Source organism: Melospiza georgiana, chromosome 1, assembly GCF_028018845.1.
Source record: "Melospiza georgiana isolate bMelGeo1 chromosome 1, bMelGeo1.pri, whole genome shotgun sequence".
NCBI classification, from domain to species: Eukaryota; Metazoa; Chordata; class Aves; order Passeriformes; family Passerellidae; genus Melospiza; species Melospiza georgiana.
The window spans coordinates 51926308-51950973 of record NC_080430.1 but is presented as its reverse complement, the minus strand read 5'-3'; the positions used below and the strand labels follow the sequence as shown (position 1 = coordinate 51950973).

Below are 24666 nucleotides of genomic sequence, written 5' to 3'. Positions count from 1 at the left end.
CTCAAAAAATTGAGAAAAAGTAGCCATTACATTAAAGAAATGTAAATTATTTATTAACATTTTATACTGTGCATGAAAAATCAAAAGGATTTGACCTAAAATGTCGTAAACTTAGAGCAGTCACAAACTACACAAACAGATTTAGAAACGAGTCTCAAAAAGATGGCACTAGAAGTCACAGCAGGGTCAGGGCTTCATGAAGTGCCAAGTTAGATGTTGCTGCTACAAAGCAATAGACTTTTCCAAGACAAGATAAACAATTCCTCTTCTTTCCTAGAAATGCTAGAAACATGCAGATTATAATTTTCAGCCTAATCAGAGAGTTACTAACAATATCTTCAGTGCGGCTTGAAAACTGAATTATACAATTTCAAAAGTCAGTTTGAATGACTGGTATTTAAACTCTAGGTGTCCTTTCTGTGAACTTTCACACCACTAAGAACTCTCAAAAGTAAAGCACAATCAAACAGTAAGAAGTTACACGTGAAAGATGTTCACTGGGATTTCCCTGCTTCCATTACTTTACTTCCTCTCACAGGAGTACCTTTAGTACCTGCTCTGAGTTTAGCATCTGTTTACAGACATAGAAAACCAGGGAAGAACATCTTTGCAAGGGAGGTTGAGTTTGAAGCAGCCCTTTGCTTCTAGAAACGAGAAACCGAAGTAAGTAGCTTGCAGCAGAAGTCCTCTGGAGCCCTTTCCACATGAGGAGTCATGAGTACAATGAGAAGAGATTTATCTCCTTACTGAGCAACTTGTTTCAAGCAAACAAGAGGAAATCTGCAGGTTTTCAAAAGTCTATATTATGCTTCCTCTGTTTGGGCCTGCATTTTCTTTTCTGATTTTCACATACACATCATTTTATAGATGGTTATTCAGTTTTGTGGCCACAAAAGAGACACCTCTACAGTTACTTATGAGTAGGATGCCATGAAAAATGAATTGTCATATAAAAATTTGTTTAAAGAACACCTACTTGTAGAAAAAGTCTTCAGAAGAAAACCAGAACATCTGATTACAACACAATTATTGAAAGGCAAAGTTGATTTTGTATAGTTATTGAACATGCTTCTTTATCCTAGGCTCTGATTGCCCATAGAGCAGTCACTGAGCAAGCCATTTTTACTTTTGGTGAAGATGTGCTTAAGTACCTTAAACATGTTAACATAACTCCTTCAAATTTCAAGCACTTACAGTGATAAGGTTTATAATAGTTTTCAGAGAAATAATGCATTGAGGATCCTGAAAACACCTGGACTACACAGAGGAACAAAAACTATCACTTCATGTTTTTAGGGGGTGTGAGCCCACGTGGCAAGGAATGGAGAAAAGACCCAGAAGAGCAGAGAGCTGTTTGAGGTCTGTTGTTTCTGTATGACTGGAACTGGGTAAGTCACTGGGTGGCAGAAGTTTTATTAAACCCTTTGCTGCTGACCTCTGCTGCAGCTTCTCCAGAGCTGACAGACAAGCAGGATGTTCCAGCAGAGCATTAGCATTTCAAAAGGTACCTGCACCTCTTGCCTAGCACAGAACCGCAGCATTAATTAGAGAGACTGCAGAAGATAAATGCGCATACAAAATGAGACTTGGGCTCTATTTGATGCTGAGTAACCTCTACCAAAAAGCACCCTCCCTTTCATCAGATAAACTCAAGGGAGAACTCTTCCATTTCTCCACAATTAGCTGTACAATGGATGACTGTATTTCATTTTCTGGAACCCGTGATTTACACAACAAGCTATTGAAAAGTTTAATAGAAATTCTTTTAAGGTTTGTACTAATTGAAAAGATGCAAGGTAGGCTTAGAGCTCTGAAGGAATTGTGGAAAACTGTTTAGTATACCAAGGTTCTGTCTTCAGTGGGCTGGAGCATCACAGCTCTGTAAAGCTCCTGCAGCTGGCAGAGATCCTTCTCACTTTAATCCTGGTTTTGCTCTTCTGGCTCTGTCACAGCCCTTACAGAGTGAAGGTACCAGTGCCATATTTTAGTTAGCAAAGTCAGCAGGTTTACAGCTATGAGTGCACACAAGCAGTTCTCTCTTTCAAGAGATTAAAAGTGTTTCAAATGACTGTTTTCATGAGCACAGCTGCAATTAAAATGTCTCTGATGAAGCTCTAATTAAAGAATAAAACCACCTTTTATAGTTACTTGACATATGGATGAATTAAAGAAACAAAATAAAGCTGCTACTCTCATGTATCAATAAATCTGCCTTCTGATCACAGCCTGATGTACTCAATTGAAATAGTTTTTCTACCAGGGTTTTATTTGCTAAATTTTTTATAAGGGATAAAGAATGAGGGACTGACAAAATGTGTCCATCAAGGGAAAAATCAGCTCTCTTGACATTTAATTCTGTAAAACATTTAAACTGCTGTACCAAACAGGTAAGTTCCTACCTATGCTCTGCACCTTAATAGATGCAAAAGAACGTCTGGTTGACTGTGACTTGGTTGACAGACCTAAATTTTTATTTCTTTTCACTGCTCATTAGTGAACAAACCTACTTGCAATGAAATACAGTAATTTAAGGGAACCTGCTGCAGTGTCACCCTGGCTACTATATGAACTGTCTGCTTTCCCAAAGACTCCCAAGTACAAGGAAATGCTATCCTAGCTGTTAAAATTTTCCATTGGTTAAGCTGCAGTCAGGTTCTTCCTCTGTCACTGTCATATTTTCTGGAAAAATCCCTTCACCAGGATTTCTTCTCCTGGGAAGCTGAGAAGCCTCAGAGAAAAAGGAAAAAACAATATTATCTCATTTTTCTCTCCTGTTTTGCTGCTTTGGAATGTGGTTGGAGATTGTTTATCCAACAAGTGGTGATTTGATTGGTTTCATGTGAATTATTTTTACTTAATGACCAATCCCTGTGCTGGGACTATGAGGAGTCAGTCAGCAGTTTTTAATTAGTATCTTTGTATTTCTGTATGTATCCTTTCTCTATTCTTTAGTATGGTTTTAGTATAGCATTCTTTAATATAATACAATATCATAAAACAATAAATTAGCCTTCTAAGAACATGGAGTCAGATTCTCAATTCCTCACTCATCCTGGGGACCCAGCAAATACCACACTCCTCCTGGCAGTCAGCACAGCTTCCAATGCCTGCTGAAAAAAAGGCCTGTTTTAGAAGTTATCCATTACCACCCCTAACACCATAAGGAAGCTCCCTGCAGTTCCCTGGATGGCTAATCTGAAAAGAAGACAATGTAATTACACAGCCATGGTATCCAGTGCAATGGTGGGAAATACTCCTTAAGGGAAAAATCCCTAAATTTTGAACTGGCCAAAGCACCATGTCAAAGCCTGAAGTCCTTCTTGCTTCTCAGAGCTTCCTTCACCACTCAGAAGCACCAGCTGTCACAGAGATATTCAGAAGATAAAATCTTTTCCCATCTTCAGCTGGAATAACTGATCAGTAGCTAATCAAGCCAAGGTAACTTACAAAAGTTGAAGATCTGGTTTATATTAGTTATTTCACAATTCAGCTCACAGATGATAAACATCAAAAGGATGAAGCAAGCCATATCCTTTCTGACCTCTCATACATGGGAGGTGGCTACTGTGGACATATGGTACTCTTGTTTGACTACTACAATGTCACGTTCTGCTTATTAAACTAATTTTATCAAGGAAATACTGATCCTCAGCTCAACATAAAATGGCTTTCATAATCACAGGAGTCTGTGCTGGTTTTTATGTTTGTTACAGACTTGGCAGCCCTAACTCAGGAGGAAAAGCTAACAGCAATTCACAGAACCATAGAATGATTTGCATTGGATAGAACCTTAGTGATCATTAGTTCCAACCCTGCTGCCATGGGAAGGGACACATTCCATGACATCAGGTTGCTCAAAGTCCCACCTAGACTGGTCTTGAACAATTCCAGGGATCATAAATACATCAAGGCAGCAAAATTCTGCAAGAGGTCAAGGTCTGCAAGTAATCCTTCCTTCAGATCACATTATATTTCTACCACTGTGAGGCCTTAACTATAGCTATCACTGACAAGCACCAGAAACTGCAAGCACATGCTAAAATCCTCCCTAGGTCTCAGTCCTTCAAACCTGCACATGTACAGACCCACCTGGCACACAGAGCCAGCATCTCTCCCCTCCAGGGAGAGGGAAGCTCTGTATCAGCTCCATCTGAAACCAGCACAGCTACACACACAACACAGCTGGCAGCACAGCTGGTGAGTCAGAACACACAAGGAGTCCAATGCAAAACTCAAGCTCAGAAGCAAATTCATCATTGCTTTCAGAACTGGTAGGACAGAAGAGGATGCAAAATTATTTTATTTAATACATTCAAAACAGAGCAATTTTCCACATAATCTTTGCTAAGGAAAAAAAAATACAATCACCACCAACGAAATGCAAACCACACACACAAAAAAGGAAAATAATTAAAAAAACCCCCAAAAACCTGCAAGCATGACCAAGAGAAATCTAAAGGGCACTGTGAAGGGTCTCCAATGCTACACTGAGAACTTGGTTGACTGAAGTGTATATAAATCTGGGCTAGCTTTAAAACAGCTCAGAGACTGGTAGTAGTTATAATGGCAGAGCTTGCTGTGCTTGTTTCCAGAACATTGCCAGCTTCACATATAAGGGTCTTAACTGTTCAAGAAAGAAATGTGTGTGCCTGTCCATCTCTCCCCACCCATCAGTCAGACTAGGGCACTACAGCAAATTTTCAGCTGACAAAGTAGGTTTGTATTACTCCTGCTTATTATTATACTTTTAATAACCAGGCTGTGGCTAGGATCTCCCTACCAAGCTCCTACTGCCTGTTACTTAAGCTGCCTGTCCTTATTAATGCTTCATCTAAAGCAAGGAAATCGTACTGTGGAGGGAAAGTTTGAAGAGAACCCAAGGCAGTCTTCCTGTTTGTGTCTGCAGCATTTAGTTTACTGCCACTTTAGAGCACAAATGAAAGCATTGAGATAACTACCTACCTGACAGATATGAGATGCAGGTCAATGTATAGTTTTGTGCTTATTTGTAAGTGGCAATCACAGAAAATAACTCTGCACACTGGATTGAGGCATTAGAAACGTTACAAACATAAATGTACCTCCTCAATCATCCTCCTTTCCCTCTCTTTGTCTGTGTGGGCTAAAAGCACTCAGACAGAAAATACCTCATTCTTGATAAGTAACACATATTCAAAAAAATCCCTGTCTTGGCCTCTGCACAAGTAATTTTCTATCAAGTAGAGTAGCTGAAAATAATTTAATGTTAACACTGATGCTGTTGGTGCCCTGCTTATTATAAAAAAAAGAAGTAATAATACCCCCATATGAACTTCACATTTTATTGTGATTAAAAAAATCATATAACCCTTAACTGCTTTTCTACTAAGTTCTATTATTGTCATAATCACTTTGACTTAATCTTTTATTAGATTTCAACACATTAATTACCTTTTCTTATAGGATAAGAACTAGATCTTAAGGACACAGATCTGCCTATAAATAATACAAGTGCAATGATGAGCTCTTATTAAAAGCAATTCCCCTTACATACAGTTATAGTAATTTTTCCTTAGGGAAGACATTCAGCAGTCTAATATCCCTGCTGCCATCTGCACCATGTGCACTAAAAGAAGGGAGAGGAGAACCCTGAATAGATGCAGCATTGGAAATGTTCTGGAAAAGACTGGACACAGATGAGCTGTGAATCAGACACTTTGAATTAGTATATGTTGAGATGCTCTGGGAGTAGCCTAAAGACTACCACAGGTGACTTGGAGTGTAACATCATGACATCAGTAGAGATGTCATTCAACAGAAGATGTAATTCATCTGAATGACAGTGTGGCCCATTCCTTCAGTCCAAAATTCACTACTAGATAATTCTTTCCACACATTTTTATACAAGCAGGTAGTAATATATTAATTCTCAGGTTGGTAAGTTTTTGAAAAATGTGTAAAGTTAGGAGGATTAGACCTCTCTGCCTGATAATGAGGTAAGATATACATATTTTATTGGCAGAAAAACTGTCACTGAGATTACTTTCGTAATTGTTCTTGGAGAGAAATGGAAAGTCCTCCTGAAGATTACCAGAAAACTCTACTTCATTGTAAGCAAAGCCATTGCCTAAATCCTGTTAAGTACCTGCTAAGTTCCAATGCAAAACAAGCCTACACCAGCCAGCTACAGCCAGCCAGCTGGTAATAAATTGGAATTTGGACTTACATGCTGATAAAGAGGCACCAAGATTTTGGACCATTCTCACCTTCAAATCCAGCTCCACGTACTCTAGGAAGTGCAGCACACCCACTCTGTCTTGGTAGCAATGAACCTCAGGTGCACTCCACACAGCAACAGTTTTTGGGGATCCCATCTGGAGTGTTTCAGGCTATGTGGCTCCCTAACTCTAAAAAACGTCACCTCCCTTACCTGGATAGGTATTTCCCTGATAGAGAGGGAGGTGGAGAATATCTTTGTTCCAACTCATGGCTTCACAACCAGCTCTAAGGCCCAAGAAGGGCAGGCTGCAGCATCCACGAGTCAATGCAGCCCTTTCAGAGCCCAAGGTGTGGAATAAAAGTGCCACTTCTTTTCAGTTGTTCTCCTGGCTGATGATGGTGCATGGAAGAGCCCCAAGGAGGAGGAGTGCATAGGAGCAGTTTTCTCCATCTCTGTCTTTTACAATGTGGGAAAAACTGTTTGCAAATGCAGCTTTCAGATGAGAAAATAAAATAATTAAAATTACTTTTTAAACAGACAAGTAAGGAATTAAAGCTACAACCTACTAGTAACTCATGCTTTTGGCCTCTAGATTCCTATAATATGTTTAGAGATTGCAATAATTAACTCTTCAGAGATAACAGAGTGGAACAAGTCAGTGTGTGAATGTTGGAATTGGCTAATTTTCAAAGAAGGTTGGGGAAAACAAAGAAAAAGTACGCTTGGATTGACAACTTGTGTATGGTCCTGTGTCATGATCCAGCCTAATGCACTTGAACAGGCTGAAATATTAGGTCCCAGAAGCACAAGAACTAAAAGGGAAATTTTGATGAACTCTTAAACAGGGTCATGAACATGACTGTATTTCTGCTGGTGCTACTAAAAGAAAGCATAACTTGCCATGGCTTTTCCAGTGTGAACATGGCAAAGGAAGCACTTTCCCCTCTGACTAAAATGTGATCCTGCAGAATGGGGAAGGCATCACACTCCTGATGAAAGCCCTCCTCAGCATGCTGGGAATGCTATTAGAGTTCTTGAAACCCCTGCTGAGGTGTATTATGATCACACATATGCATGACAGTGCTGACCACTTAATCCCCATTCTGTCATAGGCAAGTTGGAGAATAAAAATTACACTGACACACAAGGGTATTTTATAATAGAATACAAAATAAAACAATAAATTTGCAGATGATTTTGGCTTTGCCTCATGGTACTGCATTATGCACCAAATATTCCTGGCCTCTCATTCATTACTATTTAATTACAACAGCATACCTTTCTTTCAGACTTAATTAACCTCTGAAAGGAGTTTGTGACCTTGGGATCCTCCTGCACATTTGCTATGTGCTGTTGGAATATTGCTCTGCCTGGAAACTCTTTCTTTAATGCTGAGATTTAATGAAGTGCACAGGTTTTTACAGGGAACACACAAAATAGGAGAACCCTGCATGTGGTCACTTAATGAACAAGAGCTAGAGCATATCAATTAGAATCATAAATCAATACTAAATTAACATTAGAAGATGCCACAAGAGTATCCCCAGAGGAGAGGGTCATTACAGTAAACATGATCATGAATGCTCTTCCCAATTACTTTCACTGTGGGGCAGAGAAGAGGGAGTAAAGAAATGAGCAGGGATTTGTCCATTTAGTTCCTATTTGTTTAAGCCAGCAGAAGCTTAAGTATCCCTCTAAGCCAAGTGACAGTGCAGTACAGTTCTAGCTCCTGTCCTTGTCAGAAAGTGCTGTTCAAGCTGAAACACTGTGCTGTGAATGGAAATGGGAGAGCAGTAACCCCTTCACGAGATGAGAGGCAGAACCACAGCTTGTACAACTCCTTTCATTGCTTTGCTGCAAAGCGTCCAACAATGGATTCACGTTGGCCCCTTGGTGCCAATCAGAACAGACTGGTGCTTGCAGAGCAGGTGCTAGTCCAGTAACTCACTTGCTAGGAATGTTAACTCCTCAAAATGGATTCCTCATCATCCTGAGAATTCCTTCTGAGAACTAAAAATCACATCAAGCCATGCATGCTCCTCATACAATTCCCTCCTGTACAAAACCACCCCAAAATAACCTTATGCACAGTTTCCTTTTTTTCCTACAATTGAATGCATCAGAAAGAAGAGATATTGACCTCCACATCTGTCACTTCATTAATTACAACCATTTGTTGTCAAACCTCACAGATGATGTTTTAGCAAAAAAGAAAGAAAAAGGCACTGAATTCTTTACTGAGTCTTTTCAGGTGTCTTTTTAGGACAGCCTGTCTTTCTCTCACTACTCAAAATACCTTTATGTGCACGATTCCAATCTGATCTGTCACCAATATTTAACACCCCTGCTACAGCTTACAAAATTAGAGAACATCAATCCTCCCACAGATACTGCTGGAACTTGCAGAGGAAAACAGTAAAGTGTTTCTTTCTTTCTTGTTACAGAACAACAAGTTGCTCCACTGGAGTCATTAGCTAGGTTTCTTCCAGACACTTTTCTCCTTCTCAGCTTTAGTATCAAAAACATTTTCACTCCCTTCCCATCTTTTTCCTTGTGCTCTGTTTTTCTCTCTCCCTTCCAATTTTTGCCTTTCTTCGTTTATGTCTGTCCCTAATCTGTTTAGATACACGTAACACCAAGACAAAAACCCTGCTGAGAAAGAAGCAGAGATATTCAGGGTTCTGCTGCATTGGTGCATAAAGACTCTGATTCCAAGTCTTTGTAGAGTGGCCTTGCTTCTGTGCAGAGGGAATGACAGCCACAGGCACTGCTCTGGCCCACAGCTGCATGCCCACCACTGAACAATGAACGTCATTGGACTTGTAACACACACCAGTTGCAGAAACTATCAATCAATCAATCAATCAATCAATCAATCACTACTACCCAGTCAAAAGCTTAAAACAACCCTTGAAAGAACAAAAGCTGACCTAAAAATCCTACTGGTCTCGTAGAAAATATTTTGAGCTACACCCGCATACCAGTCTCTTTTTCATGCTGAAAGAAAAAGGGGAAGTCCAAAGGCACACACTTTTATCCATTACCATTGCTATTCCCTCTGTCATTGCTTCATACATCAAGCACCCTAAAAATACACCTTTTCTAACCTGCTGATCATTATCAATCTTCTTCACTGGTATCCTATTAGGTCTCTCCACACCAATGAGTTAATCTAGTCTCAAGCTGCAAACCCCTACATTTCCTTTCACTTAAATAGTCACTCTAATTTGTGCAAAACACTTACAATGAACAAATGAAGGGGATGAGCTATATGGTTTTTTATTGCTTCTATTCTTTTTTTTAATTTGCCAGATACCTTTTACACAGAGATCAAAACACTGGAGAAAATGAAGAGCAAACTGCATGCACATGTGTACTCTGTGATACAAAACATCTCATCTACACATCCCCATTAGTCACTAGTGATGTGAGTACCTTCAACTCCCCACTCAGCTTTACTTCAAAAGAGAGAAACTTATTCCAGCTGGTGTTTCTTAAACACCAGGGAAAGCCAGGTAGTTTAAGAGTTATGCACTCTGTGTAGGTGGGATATCCCTCAAGAGTTAAACCAAGAATAAACCAAGAATAATTTATTGCTACAGGATTAATTTCATTCCTGATCTTACTGCTACTATTTTAAATAATCTAAATATTTTGATCACTCTGTGGGCATCTCAAAGTTGCTTCACATACAGTAAGCAGTAAAAACTTCCAACTATTGCCAATGCTGGAATCAGAGTAATAGATGCTTAAACAATATTTACACAGTAAAAAGATTTTTTTGTTTGGTTTGGGATTTTTTTTTTAAATCAAAAGGGATTAAAATGGATCATATCCCAGTCTCTGGAAGATGTGGTTACTGATAAAGAACAGTAGGACTCTTGCTGTTGTTCCATCCATTTCGCAGGTTGTTGGAACAATACCAGGTTGCTGAAAACATTAGATCCAGTTGTGGTGATTTCCCTGCTTGCAATCCCCATGGAGAAGTGATGCATTATGTAAAACATTAGTTATAATGCAAGAATTCAGGGCAATACATAGAGAGGGTATAATTGCTTAGGCATCTAGTGCTTAATATGTTACCAATTAAGTCAGCAGAACATCCTGAATTTGTACTAAAGGCGATCCTCATCCCTATTCAACAAGCATAGGCCCCATCTATTTGTTGTGACAATAAAGTAAAATACCTAAGTAACAGCAAAAAAGATAACAAGACTGACAAACTTGCATGGAATTGCAGTTCACCTCATTCACCAGGTTAGTTTCAAAATCCTGAAAAAAGCCACAACCTAATTTCTACAGGATCTTCATGCTGTGTGCCCACCAAGATAGTCAGTGGTCAGTCTTGATTTGTTTCTTCTCTCTCTAGAATGAAACATAACTTTCAAACACATTCAGCTGTATTTTTTCTCTAGTATTATTTGTCTGACCCTTTTTATTTTGTAGTCAGTTCAATATTCCTTGGTACTCAGAGGAAGAAACAAGGACATCACTCCAAAGCCAATAGAAGCTGAATGTGTCTCTTCCTTAGCTCACTTCCATAATTTCTTTGTACAGTACAGACACATGCCCCTATTTGAGCTAAAAAGAACTAGTGCAGGACAGATGTAATTTTATTCTGAATGTTTCCATGTTCAGACTGTGTTGCAACATACAGATATTTTAGGGGTGTGCTAGAGCTGCTGTCCAGCCCTTTATCTACTGCTCTTTTCTCTCACCTCTCTGAAGTTCACTCTTCTATTCACATCCTTTCAGGGCTAATCTTTCCTGAGGTGCTGATATGTACACAAGTGCTTACAAAAAGATAAGAATGGAAAATATTTGCAAGTAAAGGCAATGCCCACAGCACACAGGAGATGCTCACACTGGTATCAGAAACCATCTTAGTGCCTTAGTGCATATTTGAGTTGAAACACTCCCTATTTCATAGCTGAGTTAATGAGTCAGAGATGAAGGATGTGCTGATACTGGTCCAGGCTCCTGCAGAGACACCAAAACCCATTTGCAAATAGCCTCTAGACTTGCTCGTGTGGTATGTCCCACACAGGCAGAAAAGCATCAAAACACAACCCCAGTGAACCTTGATTCATTTCCATCAATTTTAAGACACTGTAACCTTGGATCTAATCTACCTGCTGCATGATTAGACATTATTCTGTTCATTTATTTGGGATCAGTATGCAAGATATTTCTGTACAGCTTACACAATTTCCAACAGGCTTTTGACTATCTTTTAACATTATTACCTGATGTATTTTCATTTTATCTGTTATCAAAAATTGATCTTTCGTCCTTTGCTCAAAAATCAGAATTCTTTACATTTCTCTATAACTGACATTCACTACATTTAGTTATATTGACTAAAACTTTTTTTTTTAAAGTCTGTATGCAAGAGACAGCAATTTATCTCCTTTTTTATTTAACACAACTAACTCAAAGCATTACAAGATTTTTTCCTCCACCATTTTGCAAGAATGGAGCAGAGGCTGTTATCTAAATAAGGCCAGTAGTATGGTGGTTGGAGAAGAGTGTACACACTCAAGAGTGTGATTTTTGTATGAACTATTAGTTGAAGAAGATTTGAGTTTCTGGTAATATAAGTGTATCCAAGAGCAGCTTTGGAGGTACCACTGTACACATTATCCACATGCTTGAGCAAGTTATTTTTGGCAGCAGAACAAAACTTATTCTGTGACAGCTCAGAGCTCAAATTTTTTAATAAGGATTAACCCTCCTGTCTTAAATGACAGAATTTGCTGGGTTAACTGGCAACCTTATCTAGTCCAACTTTCCATCAACCAGCAATTAATTGATGCTCAACCCTTCATGAGGATGGCTTTGCAACTGGTTCTGCAGTTTTTGCTCTATAGTTTAGCCTTGTCAGAAGAGGCACAGGGTATTCATATCTTGACCCTAAAAAGTAAATTTATTAAATATGCTCAGTTATCAACAGTAAAATGCAGCCTTGATCACAGTTTTAGAACAGTTCCTTGTTCTTGATAGCATTTTCTGTGAAAACAACTGTGGCACAAAACATTTTCGAATGAAAATATGAAAAGAGTCCATTTGTAAAATGAAACCGCTCTTGGAATACAATTAGATTTAAAAACAAATCTTACCAGAACAACTAAGAAAAATAAAGATGAATGTATTTATATTCTCAAGTTTTACTTCTCATCATAGTCTACAATACATAAAGTCCTCCCTTTCGTAAGCTTCTGGCTTCACTAACACTAAATTTAAACAGATTTGAAGAATAGAATCTTCTGTTCTGAAAATAAAAGTGTCCATTTGATTGCAAAATGTTAAAAGTCAGAACTTCTGGCATTCACATATTTATAGAAAGAGAGCAGAGTCTACTGAAGAAAGAGAATAGGAAAGAAAACCAAGCAATAAACACCCAGAATATATTTATGCTTCAACAATCACTAATAAGTTTACTAAAATAACATTTTAGAGATGGCAAAAACTAATCTGAATAATTTATCTATGGGTATTTTTTGTGTTCAGTCCCATTAGGCAATATACTGTAATTTGAAGTCAACTGCAAAGGACTATACCTGCTCTTCCCCAACATTTTCCAGGCTATGAAAAAAAACAAAAACAAAAAAAGAGAATGGGTGCTATAGCACTAGTAATTCCTCCCTAAATGTCTGAAGTGCAACAGAGCAGATTAGTCAACTTCAAGGTCAGTTGTTAACATGCATTCATTTTAAGGCATTGATAGCACATGGATTTCTGTGCTCCCTAATTGAATACTGCTCTTGGCATTCTTCTCAGGTCTTAACAGAGTTTCTTTCAAATCTAAGATCATTCTTGACATGTGCAATATAAAATCAGTACTTTACATTTTAAATGATAAGTACTATTGCACCAAGACCCAGCTTGGTTTGAGGCTTGTAAGAACTTTCTAGTTTTGCTTTGTTTCAAGAACAGGAAAACTCTCAGTCCCCAGACTGCCCCAAACATCCGTAGAAAGCATTGCTCCATAAAAGGAAGCATTGCTGGCTTAATCCTTAATTTCTATTGATAGTCAGAGATACAAAGGAAGCAAAGGCATACTTTTCACCCTAACACTACACTCAAAGCCAGCTTCTCCTGAATCCTGAGAATTACTCCTTAGGCACAACAGACCAGAGCACTATAAAGTGCTGAGTACTCTTCAGCCAGCTCAGAAGTCTTTTCAAAGCTGCTTGGTCCAGATGTGACTCAATGCACGGGTATTTTATCTCTGCAAAGTCCTAACCTCTAGCATTGGGGTGGCCATAAATGATTTTTACCATGTCATAAAGCCAGAAATCACCCAGATGGCAATGACATTCCTCTACTTACAGTACACTAGGGGCAGAGATGCAGCTGTTTGAAGAATACGATGAAGCAGTACAGACCCTCTGATTGAAAGACCTGGGATTAATTGAAAGTGTCCCTTTATTCTCCTTTTCTTAGCCCCTTTTTTACCCTGCCTTTTTTTTTTCTCTCTCTAGAACTACTGTTCTGAACAAATCATGACCCTTTGATTTCCTGGTTGGAAATTTAAACTTGCTTTATGGTGCTCTTACTGGGACAGAGCAGTTTTATGGGCAAAACACATCACTTGCAGCCAGGAGACCTTGTTTCTGAAGCTGAACTGTTCACCTGTTTTGTATTTGTTCATCACTCCATCTCCCCAGACTTATGTCTTGGTCCTTCTTATCTACTCCTAAGCAAGATTAGAATTATTCAAACAAGAAGAGATTCATGCTTAGTATTTGTTGAGTGACTGAAACAGGGTCCTAATGTCATCTTTGAATATCTTGAGGTATGCGAAAAATGAAAAAAAATCAGTGGATTTATGCCAAAGCATGAAGATCCCTCGAGCTCTCATGGAGATCAAGTCTGCTTCCACCCAGGACTTACTACTCATTATTAAATACTGATCTCATGAGGAATGATACCAGGCCCTTTGATAGGCTCATCTTTTAAAAAGGAAGTATCAGAAACTCTGATGAGATCATGTGAATGAGGAGAGAATTTCATTTATTATTAGGAACTATTTTCCTGAATTTTAAAGGTGACTAACTGAGAATGTGAGATAATTTTGTAACTCAATGCATGACTATGAGCAAATTAATAAAGGAACAAAATAAAAGTCTTGGTTCTCAGTTCTCCACTTGAACCTGTAGACAATACTTTCACTCTTGTTCTACACAAAACATGGTACATCAACATCTGCCTCTTGTGAATCATCTTGAACTCAGATGTTCTACTGAGCACTGCTTTTTCTTTTCTACTCTTCTCCTGTAAAGAAAGCATGTTCCTGTAGTAAGGTACTTACTCCCACTGTCTCCTGACATAAAAGAAACAAGGCATTCATACATCTACATACACACATGTACCTCGGGGATGAACAGCCAGCCATTTCACAGATTCTACAAGGGCATGAAGCTACCAAGCCTTCTTTCTATTAGAGTTCTAAATTTCATGGGTTTCAGTCATAAATATTACTATGATTCTACAGTTACCATCTTGACTAGCAAAAGCAATAGAAATTCAACATGAAGAGTAATTTAATCTCACCTAGATACTGCTAATACTTGTAAGACAAAATGTTTTATTATTATCTCCCATTTGATTTTCAGTTTGAGGGAATGATAAAAAAACCCACAAAACTTGCCCATTTTCTGTTATGGTTTATGCAGTAAGTTCACTTAAAAGCACCTCCAAGTAAACCCAATTGCTGGTGTCTCTCTCAAAATATATCTCCACTTCTTGTGATATGCAAAAGAGTAGTTCTGCCCCTCCTAAAATTCTCAAGTGAATCCCAACCAATGGTTGTGTAGCTCCCAGATTTTTCTTTACAGCATAAGATGATAAGGTGAATAGAAATAACTCCTTTACTCCAGAAGAATACATACTTCTGGGTCTGACTCATACGGCTGGTTAATATGAAGATGAACCTAGCAGTAAAAAAAAAAAACAAAAAAACAGACCAGTGATTTCCAACTCTCATAATTTCTGTAAGCATTTGATTCAGAGACCAAAAAAAGTCTGATACGCCTAGTGATGTTATTGCCCTAACACTTTCAGGAAACCCCTTCCAATACAGGAAGCTAATTTTGGTTTAAATTGAGGACTGAAACTATGCATATTTCATTATATTCATGCCTTGCTACCTCAACTCTTCACTGTGTCTGAAAGAAATCTTGACTTAACAGTGCATAGCTGCTGGAATATAAATGTATTTGAAAATGCAATCGAGTGAAAGTAATTAAATTGAAGATATAAATGAAAAAAGCAAAAAAATTACATGATACTGAGGTAGCTTGAGACTTTCTCATCTGTATTACCTGAAGCAAACACATTATGTAACTTCAAACGCATTAATCCTTCCAAACACTAAGAGATAGATTTCTTTGGTTTCTTTAAATTTGTTGGTGCCTGGCTGTTTTCTAAAATTTTTTAAATGGATCCCAAGTCAGGTATTTCCTAAAGGAGGAAACTGTGGATAGGGCAATGTTTTTTTTATTTTTCTGATCACTCCTGAAGAATTTATTAGGATAAACACAAGATTCTAATTTTGATCTTTGAACACTGCTATAGTTTTTATGTCAGGCAAAGATGTCTGATGTAAAAGATCTCCTTTAAGCCATTTGACGAATAAAGCACTGCCTGAGCTTCCAACTTTCTTGGCTTTTGGATTGTAATCCCTCAAATCAAAGACTTCTTCACTACTAGCAGCAAAGGGGCTGGCTATGACTTCACAGTTTCAGAGGTTATTTTTTTTTTAACAGTACTAAAACATATTCTCATATCAACATGAATAAAGCAAAAACTTCATGAGTATAACTGTCTCACATCCTCCCCAAATCATACAATGAACAGGTTTTAAAGACAAGAAAGGATCATTGGACTCCTCATGTAGAACTCTATACTCAGATAATCTCATTCAGTGTTTTCTGCATCAGTGCCCTAAATTTTGCCTGAATATAAGATGTCTTAAAAACAATACTCAGTTTAATCTGAAGAGTTCAAGCAAAGAATTCCTCTCAGCTGCACATTAAGTAATGTCAATGGCTAATTACCTTCATAAGTACTCTATTTCTAAGCTAATATGGAACACAGTAATGTATGAATTTCTCAGTCTAATAATCTTATTAGGGACACACTTTTCCACAAGTAGAAGATTATTCAGGAAAAATAGATCTCATTTTGCAGATGGGTTTTGCTAGCTGTTGTCCAGAGGTTTCTCTTTTGGTTGTCTTGTCAACGGAGGCACTGGTTCTTAGATTAGTCAAATTCAGTGTAACCTATAAATAGCCAATTGAAGTAGCTAAGGCACTACTAACCCTCACTAATTTCTAAAATGCACACATGAAGCTGTCAAAATATCCAGACACTACAATTCATCTTTCCACTTTTCATGCAGGCAAATATATGATGATGGCTACCTTTCCTCATGGAAGTTATATTAGCTTAGTTTTCCTATTCAAATGTTGAACTTTTGTTTAGCTTTCAAACTTTGATGCAAAATAAACCCACTGAAAAATGCATGCAGCTTGGGAGAAAAACAAAGAGAGTTGCAGAGCTACAATCTTGTTGGGATCACAGAGATATGACTGGGTGTTGCAATGAGGGGATGCAGGCTTTTTAGGAAGAACAGGATAGGAAGGTGGGGAAGAAGAGTTGCCCTTTCCTTAAGAGAGAAGCTGGAGTGCACAGAGCTCTGCCTGGGGATGGATGAAGTTAGGCAAGCTAAAGCTGAAGTGGAATTGCATCATGACAGGGATTTCAAAGATATTAGTTGATTGTAAAAAGATATTTTTGAGGTCTGTATTTGAAATTTAGCTGCTGCATCAAATGGAAATGTCTACAAATTTTTTTCCTAATTTTTAAAAACTCCCATAGAGCTTCTTGAAGCTGCCTGCATTTAAAGCCAGTTCAGAGAAGAACTGTATAGTAGCAGCTGCGTTTTCATGCATTGCCTGAGTTCACCTCATTTATGTTTAATATGTAGAAAATGTTACCATTTTCCAATTTTACTGCTACTCTTACATTTTATACAGCTCACAGGGAGAAACTGAAAGGCTAGTGAAAGTGATGTTCTCTGTGACTGCAGGCAAGCCAGCTAGTGTCACACAGTCAGTCTGAAATACTAACCAGACCTCCAGAAACACAGTATTTTTCATGATTGGTTAGTGTCACAGTCAGTCTGTAATACTAACCAGAACTCCAGAAACACAGTATTTTTCATGATTGGTTTATCCTTCTTCTTGTAGAGCTCACCACTCCCCTCTTTGACCTGATGCTCTTAACACTGCAAAACCTGAGTACACATTGGATTTGACATCTCTCTGGGAAACAGTATCCAAGGCATTGGTTTTAAAAGTTCCAACGTGATGATAGTTTTCAATGCATTTTCACCTTTGTATACCCCAAAGCCAGTGACACCCAGGTTAATCAATGTCCTGAGATGTAATCACAAGGTGTTGAGAAACAAGTTCTGCAGTGTGATACGGATAAACAACTGCTTAATGCTGAAGTGGAAAGCAGTGCTTCATAATGATTCAAGAAAATTCAAAATTGGACAGGCAAGACAGACAGAATGAGGCACAGCAAAGAACCCATAAAGATCAGCAACTCACCTGTAACTCTGATTAGTAACAGATGTTTAGCAATCAAGAATGGTTTAGCAGTAATCCTTATTTCTAAGTGGGAACTGGTGTTAACAGTGTAAGGAAAATAACTTTTCTGGGCTGTAGAGTCAGAGAGGGAAAAGCACCAACATTCAGTCCTTTTCCACTCCTGCTTTTCCCATGTCCCCAGTACTGACAGGTCCCAAGGACCAGCCTCTTTAAGGGAAAGTTATTCTCCCCTTTTGGTTATTCCTCTTAGCCCTCATGCTCTAAAAGAAAATTTGTTTTAATATATTATTGAAAAAACCTGGCATGGTTTCTCCTTGTTAGCACTTACAAAAATTAAAGTTTTCTTGGACAGGTTTGTTTTTAAACAAAAGTAATTGCAAGTCAGATTTTTTGAGAAAATGGCAAAACCAATATAAAAATGTCATAAAAATGACGCCACAAAACCAGAGGAAGACAGATAACATCTTACATATGTTAAACCCATGACATAAAGTCTCATTGCTGTGTTAGCCTGTGCAATGCTATAGAGTGGAAGATGTGAACTTCCTTTGCTTGATGGGTTTAGCACAAAAGCAAGTCAAGATATCAATGGAGAAATGGGAAATAGATGGAGGTGAGGGGCTCTTGAATCACCCTTTGCTGCTTTTCATTCACTGGCATAGGCCAACATAATGAAAAGCAAGTTAAAGAATTGTTCAGCACTCAAGTTAAAGAATTGCTCAAAAGAAGAACTACAGCAACCATGGGAGCAGCAAAAGGAGACTTAAGAGGGAATTAAATGGATTAAACACAAGCATCCAAAGACACAAGCAGTAGAAAGACTATGCATCATCCCTCTGGGATATGGACACAATCAAATACCTCTATAAAGTTCCAACATCTATAAAATGTCAACACACACAGTATGGGAAACAAACCATGAGGAAGGATAGATCTGTGTGCAGTCACAGATCCCACTGTGATTATGGAGATGGATAACTCCTGTGGCTGGAATGTTGTCATGAAGGGCTATACACTATTTAGGAGAGAGATTGGGAAGGTGTGGTAGTGGAGTTGCCCTCTATGAAGGAGGTAATTCTTGGAATGGATTGAGCTCTGTCTTGGTGAGGATGATGAAGGAATGGAGGGCTTATGAGCTTGGATAAAATGACAGACTGGTAAGGGTGATGCTGTTGTGGGTGTTTCCTACAGGTTGCCTGGGCAGGAGGAGGAGGTTGACGAGGCCTTCTACAGGCAGCTCGAAGCAGCCTCAAAGTCACAGGCACTGGTTCTTGTGGGCGATTTTAACTACCCTGACATCTACTGGAGAAACAACACAGTGAGGCATCCAGGAGGTTCCTGGAAAGCCTTGATGAATACTTCCTGACAGAAGAAGTAGATGATCCCACAAGGAATGGTGTGCTGCTTGATCTCATACTAATAAACAGAGAAGACCTTGTTGGAGACGTGAATGATGAGCACAGCCTTGGCTGTAGTGACCATGAGACTGTGGAGTTCAGTCTGGGGAAGGAGGAAGCAGGGCAGTAAGATTGTAACCATGAACTTCAGAAGAGCTAACTTTAGCCTCTTCAGGGATCTTCTTGGAAGAATGCCATGGGAATGAGGCCTGCAGGAAATAGAAGGCTAAGAGAGCTGGTTGATATTCAAGGATCACTTCCTCCAGTCCCAAGAATGCTGCATCCCAGTGAGAAAGAAATCAGGTCAAGGGGAAAGAGGTTTGTGGATGATCAAGGAACTCCTGTCATTACTTGAGTGTAGGCAGGAAATATGGAAAATTACAGTCAGGAAATAGAATCAGTGTCTATTTTGGAATGAATACAGGGAGGTTGTCACAGTGAGTATAAATGAGATGAAGATGGTCAAGACCCATCTGGAATTAAAGATGGTCAAGGCTGTCAAAGACAAGAAGGGCTTCTTCAATCCACTGTGGTCCCTTCCAACTTTACCTATTCTGTGAATCTCTAATATGAACTTATCTCCAAAGGAAGAGCACCGGTACACAGCACTTATCTCCAGTACAAGAGCACCATACTGCAAGCTATTCTTTTCCCAAAGTGTTATCACTATTTCCCATTCTAAAGGATTCTTCATAAAATTTAGTGTCACTGAGAATCAAGCCCAAAATATCAACCAAATTCTTTATTTATATCTGTTGTATATTATAATATCCTTAAAATTAAAGGACTATTTTTTTTTTAGGTTTTGATACAACACAGTTAGATATCAAGGTTTTGAATAAAGTATAGTTTTAAATTGTTAAGACATCGTTAAAAATTATTAGTATGTCAGTACTGTCTGAGCAGACAGCTCTTTAATAATAATGGACAGGGAATTTAAAGAAAAAATACTTCAGAGAAGTAAATGGATATTCTTTCCAGCAGAATGATTTCTTTAAAGACAAAAATCCAAATTATGCACTCCTTTTTTGAGTTTCAAAAGAACTCCTTTGAAGGTAAAATATACCCAACCAAAGCAATCAAGATGAGAAGAAGAAAGAGAAAAAGAATACTCCAAGGGCCAAGTATGTAAGACTGAAAGGACTATTAAGTCAAAGTACAATCATTCATTTTCCCCTGAATTATATTTATTTAATACAAACATAAATATGTGCAGAACAGATGAATGGGTTACCAGAGAAGGTAAAGCAAATGCTCTCAAATGCTGTTATTTGGAGAGCATCACCATTATCAAAGAGAACTGTTTGCTGCAAGTTGGTCTTGAATTCAAACAGACACCTGCCTAAGTTTTCTTTCCATGGCTCTGTGAGCAACTACTAGAAAAGGACAAATAAAATTTTATAAAACGTAGTCTACAACAGTAGCGCTTCCCAGACTCCAGTCTTGGCAGTTGTAGAGCTTTAGGTAAACTTCTCACAGGTGACAAAGGAAGAAATTTTAACTTTAATTTTTACTTTTGGAATACAGCCTTCCTCTCTAACACTTGTCTTTTTTTCTGAAGGAGCGGAGGAAACTGAGCATCCTCTTGTCCCTGTCATACACTTTCCATGAGATGAAAAGCAAACTATGTGTCAGATTTTGCTGTATGAGTAAAACTGTTCATAAGCTTGTAAGTTCTATCAGATGCCTTTCTCATTCCTTTGCTACAAGAGTTAGTGTATCAATTCACTTTTATGAAAATACTTATTTATGAATTCTTGTTCAAAATACCTGAAAATCCTAAATACAAGCAAAAAGAATCCGTAGTATGCTAAGTTTGTACAGTGTTTCATGGTTCCACTACAACAATAACAAATAATTTGAATGAAGTATTTTGCATCACAACTCCTGCTCAACACCTCAGCTGCAGAAACCTTGGATGTTTTACAATTTTAAATGTCACTGCAGAAAACAAGACCATATTCTTTCAGTCATATTTCCTCACCTAGTGTACACATCTATAGATAGTGTCTGTACTTGCCTTTGGTCATTTATAATGCCCTGATGCTATTTAAAAATAATTCACAAAGAAAACTTCCTGTGAAGTCTAAGTAAGTAGATTTCCTTTAAGGCCTCATGAAAAATGAAGAGGACATTGTTTCAGCTCATGGTGACAAGCATCAGATGCTCCTCTAGGCAACCCTTGCTAGGGACACAGCAAATTTTTTTCAGAGGCCTAACTCTGATGGATGCACAAAATAAGACAGACTGAGAGCAGATCTTTCAAGAGGAAAAAAGACCAGTGGGCTTCAGAGAAAATGATGTTTCAGACTACCTGTGCTTTTATAAATTGGAGCTGAGAATAAAAATTTAGGATAATGCGGAGAAAATATTATACTTCGTGCCACAGTTCATTAAAGTACCATGCACAGAGCAAGCAGCTACTTAAATAACTGAACAGATCCTACTCCACATTTTATTTTCATTGAGAAGAGATGGCTTCAGTGACTTGAAATGTATTGCTGACTTACCTTTCCTGGCTCCCTTCTGTGATGTCATAGAGATGATTGGCACCTCCATCAGCACAAGCTCTCAGGGCAGCTGCAAGTGAAGAAAGAGAACATCAGCACATTTGCATTATAAATAAAAACCCACAACTAGTTGTCAGCACTCTGTAAATTAATTGTTCATAGTGGCATAGGGAATAAGCTTGAGATTTTGTATGGCTTTTAGCTTCTGGTACTTGACTGCTTTTCCTGTTTCTCTAAATAGAAATCTGAACTGTTTTGATCAGACTAGTACCAATTTTCATCTGACTGAGCCACTGCACATGCAAATAGCTTATTTCTGTTATGAATAAAGTTCTATATGTCTAATTCAACAAACAACAAAGTTGAATTTAGCAACAATTTTAATTGAGCAGCAATTTTATAAAAAATAATACAATCAAATATAATCAAGCAGATACAAAAATAATTTGGCAGTGGTTTGGATAAAGCATAAGCAAAACTGACCAGGGTACAAACCCAACCGGGGTACAGGGGGCTGGAGTTTCTCACCCTGCCTCCCGTACGAAAAACAAAGGAATCAACAAACACAACTTACATACTTATATACATATTCATCAATATTTTCCCATAAATCTCCTCCTATTTTCCATTCTTGAAATCTACATCACTGTACTGCACAGTGCCTGCTCTGCTTGTTTCTAAGGGGGCTTCTGGCTTTTGGTGGTGTCTTGTGATGAAGGCTTCTCCTCATCATCACTGTCCTTTGAACAACCCCTCAGGCTGCACACACACCCCAAGTCTTGTGTTATAGAAGCCAGCATTATATCCCAAAAATAAGCCTTATTATTTCATAGATACCTGGAATCATCCCAATTTTGTCCATTTCAAGTCTAACTCCTTAATCATCCCAAGGCTTATTCCGTTTGGGATGTTACTTATCTCAAACTACATCCTGAATCCTAGTTTCTAATTAACGTCTGAAAATATCTGTTTTGGGACACTAATTACATATTTTTTTACTCTATTACTTTTTAACAAATATTTTCTAAAATACTGATATAGTTACAATTGTTACCACGAATCAGATTCATTCATTACATTTCTATCTGAACCTGCTGTCCAGCCAGCTTAAACTACAGACAGGCAAATATTAAAACCTGAAAAGGCCACCCTCCATCTACAGATGGATCCTCCACCTTGTCCCGAGTGAGAACTTGCACTGTAAACACAACTATCTTCTCACCCAGGCAGAAAGTCCCCTATGGTGGCTCTACAGCAACCTGCATAACAATTGGGAAAGAAAAATAACCAAGAGTTAATAATCACAATACTGTTTTTTTTCTTTTTTCCCCCCTCTTCTGACACAAAAATGGTAACTTTATTACAGTTCCTATATTTTTCCACAGACTGTTTGACTCTTCTGATATAAAGTAAGTGGTTTATGTCTTAGCTTTAAATCTTGGACTATCCTGGTACAAAACCACAATAATTTTCAGCACTTCCACCTAACTTGGTGACTGCAAAGGGCATGTGCCACTAATTCCAGTTGATTTAAACAAGCAGAGACATGCTGTTCTCTTGTGATCCTTTTGTTTATACAGATTAAAGTCAGAGAAAAGAGACAAGTCTAACACTATTACAAAATCAAACATTAATTGGTATCTTTTTTCATAAGCTTCCCTATTAATCATCATTTAACTAACACACAGCTCTTTCATGAGGTTTTTAAAACCTGATAAGCTATTAAAGATTGAAAATGACCATCTTGTCTTAGCAGCCTTTATCAGTTTTGCTCTGAGATGCACAAGTGAGATAACTACAGCACTCAAGATAAAAGAAGCTGTTGCTTCCACACTAGGGCAGAGTGTTCCTTCCAGGCACAGAGAGACTGACTGGCAATACTGAAAGGGCTGAAAGTCACAGGGCCAGGGGGAAAAAAGAGGAGAGATAAGTTAAAAAAGGTACAAACAATCAAATCAGGCACTTCTTGCTGCTAAGAATCCAATTTTCAGCCAAAGCTGCTTTCCTTTGGTGTTTATTTTTCAGTCAGAACCACCTGTCAGCAGTGATACAAACCTGTATCTTTCCTTTTGGTGCACATTAGATGGGCAATCCATCTGCCCCCTACTTAGCCAGCCTATACAAATTGGGACAACAGAGTTCACCTTTATAGCTGTTCTCATCTTTAAGTCATTCTTTCCTGTGTGGGTGCTAAAATCCCATAGGGAGTGTTTGTAAATGAATATCTAGTGTGCAGTGCCAAGTGACCTTGGCTGAGGATTTTTTTGGGGGGCAGGGAGAAAGAAGGAAGCAGGACAAAGCAAAAGCTACCAGTTCATCACAGGTGACTTTGGGTACCTCAGCTTTTTTTCTTTCAGGCTGATGCCATGAGCAGAGCAGGAGAACAAGCACTTTACTCTTCTGTACTCTTTCTAGCACAACTTCTACTGCTGCTCTCTCCAGTACCCACCATGGCAAGCACCATTGCCCTCAGCCTTCTTGTACACACCATGCACTTCTCTGTCCCCTTAACCACTTCACCCACTCCTCACAGCCCCCACTCAAACCCATATTAACAAGTCAAGGTCAAGCAGATTTGATCCTGAGAAATCTTACTAGGTGAAGTAATTTCTAGATTATTCTAGAAACTTGCCAGACACTTACTATGGTGATTCCCTGCTTCAGGCAAGTGCCTCATCCAGTCTGATGAATACAACATCACAAGACAAGAACATTACTTTTTGCCTGCTGTGTTTGACTGGAAGATTTTAACTTCTCCTTTCACCTGAAGTTGCAGCTGAAAATGGATTGATATACTTCCTCCCACCTGGACATATCTGTTCGCTCAGGGAGTCCAGCTCACACAGAACATAGTAATGGCCCATTGCAAGAAGACTCTGATACCTGTCCTTAAGTCAGGCATCCTGTCCACTGGCTTATTCAGCAGAGAGAAGGCATCT

The 24666-nt window shown here is 38.5% G+C and overlaps 1 protein-coding gene across 2 annotated transcripts in view; it reads right to left on the bottom strand.

The window, feature by feature from the left end:
- Nucleotides 1–24666, bottom strand: part of TPK1 (thiamin pyrophosphokinase 1) — a 302576-nt gene that overhangs the window by 164563 nt on the left and 113347 nt on the right. For both annotated transcript variants that reach the window (XM_058028031.1, XM_058028038.1), the window contains one exon: nt 21728–21797. In XM_058028031.1, coding sequence (XP_057884014.1) covers nt 21728–21797 — 70 coding nt within the window. The remainder of the gene's footprint in view (nt 1–21727; nt 21798–24666) is intronic.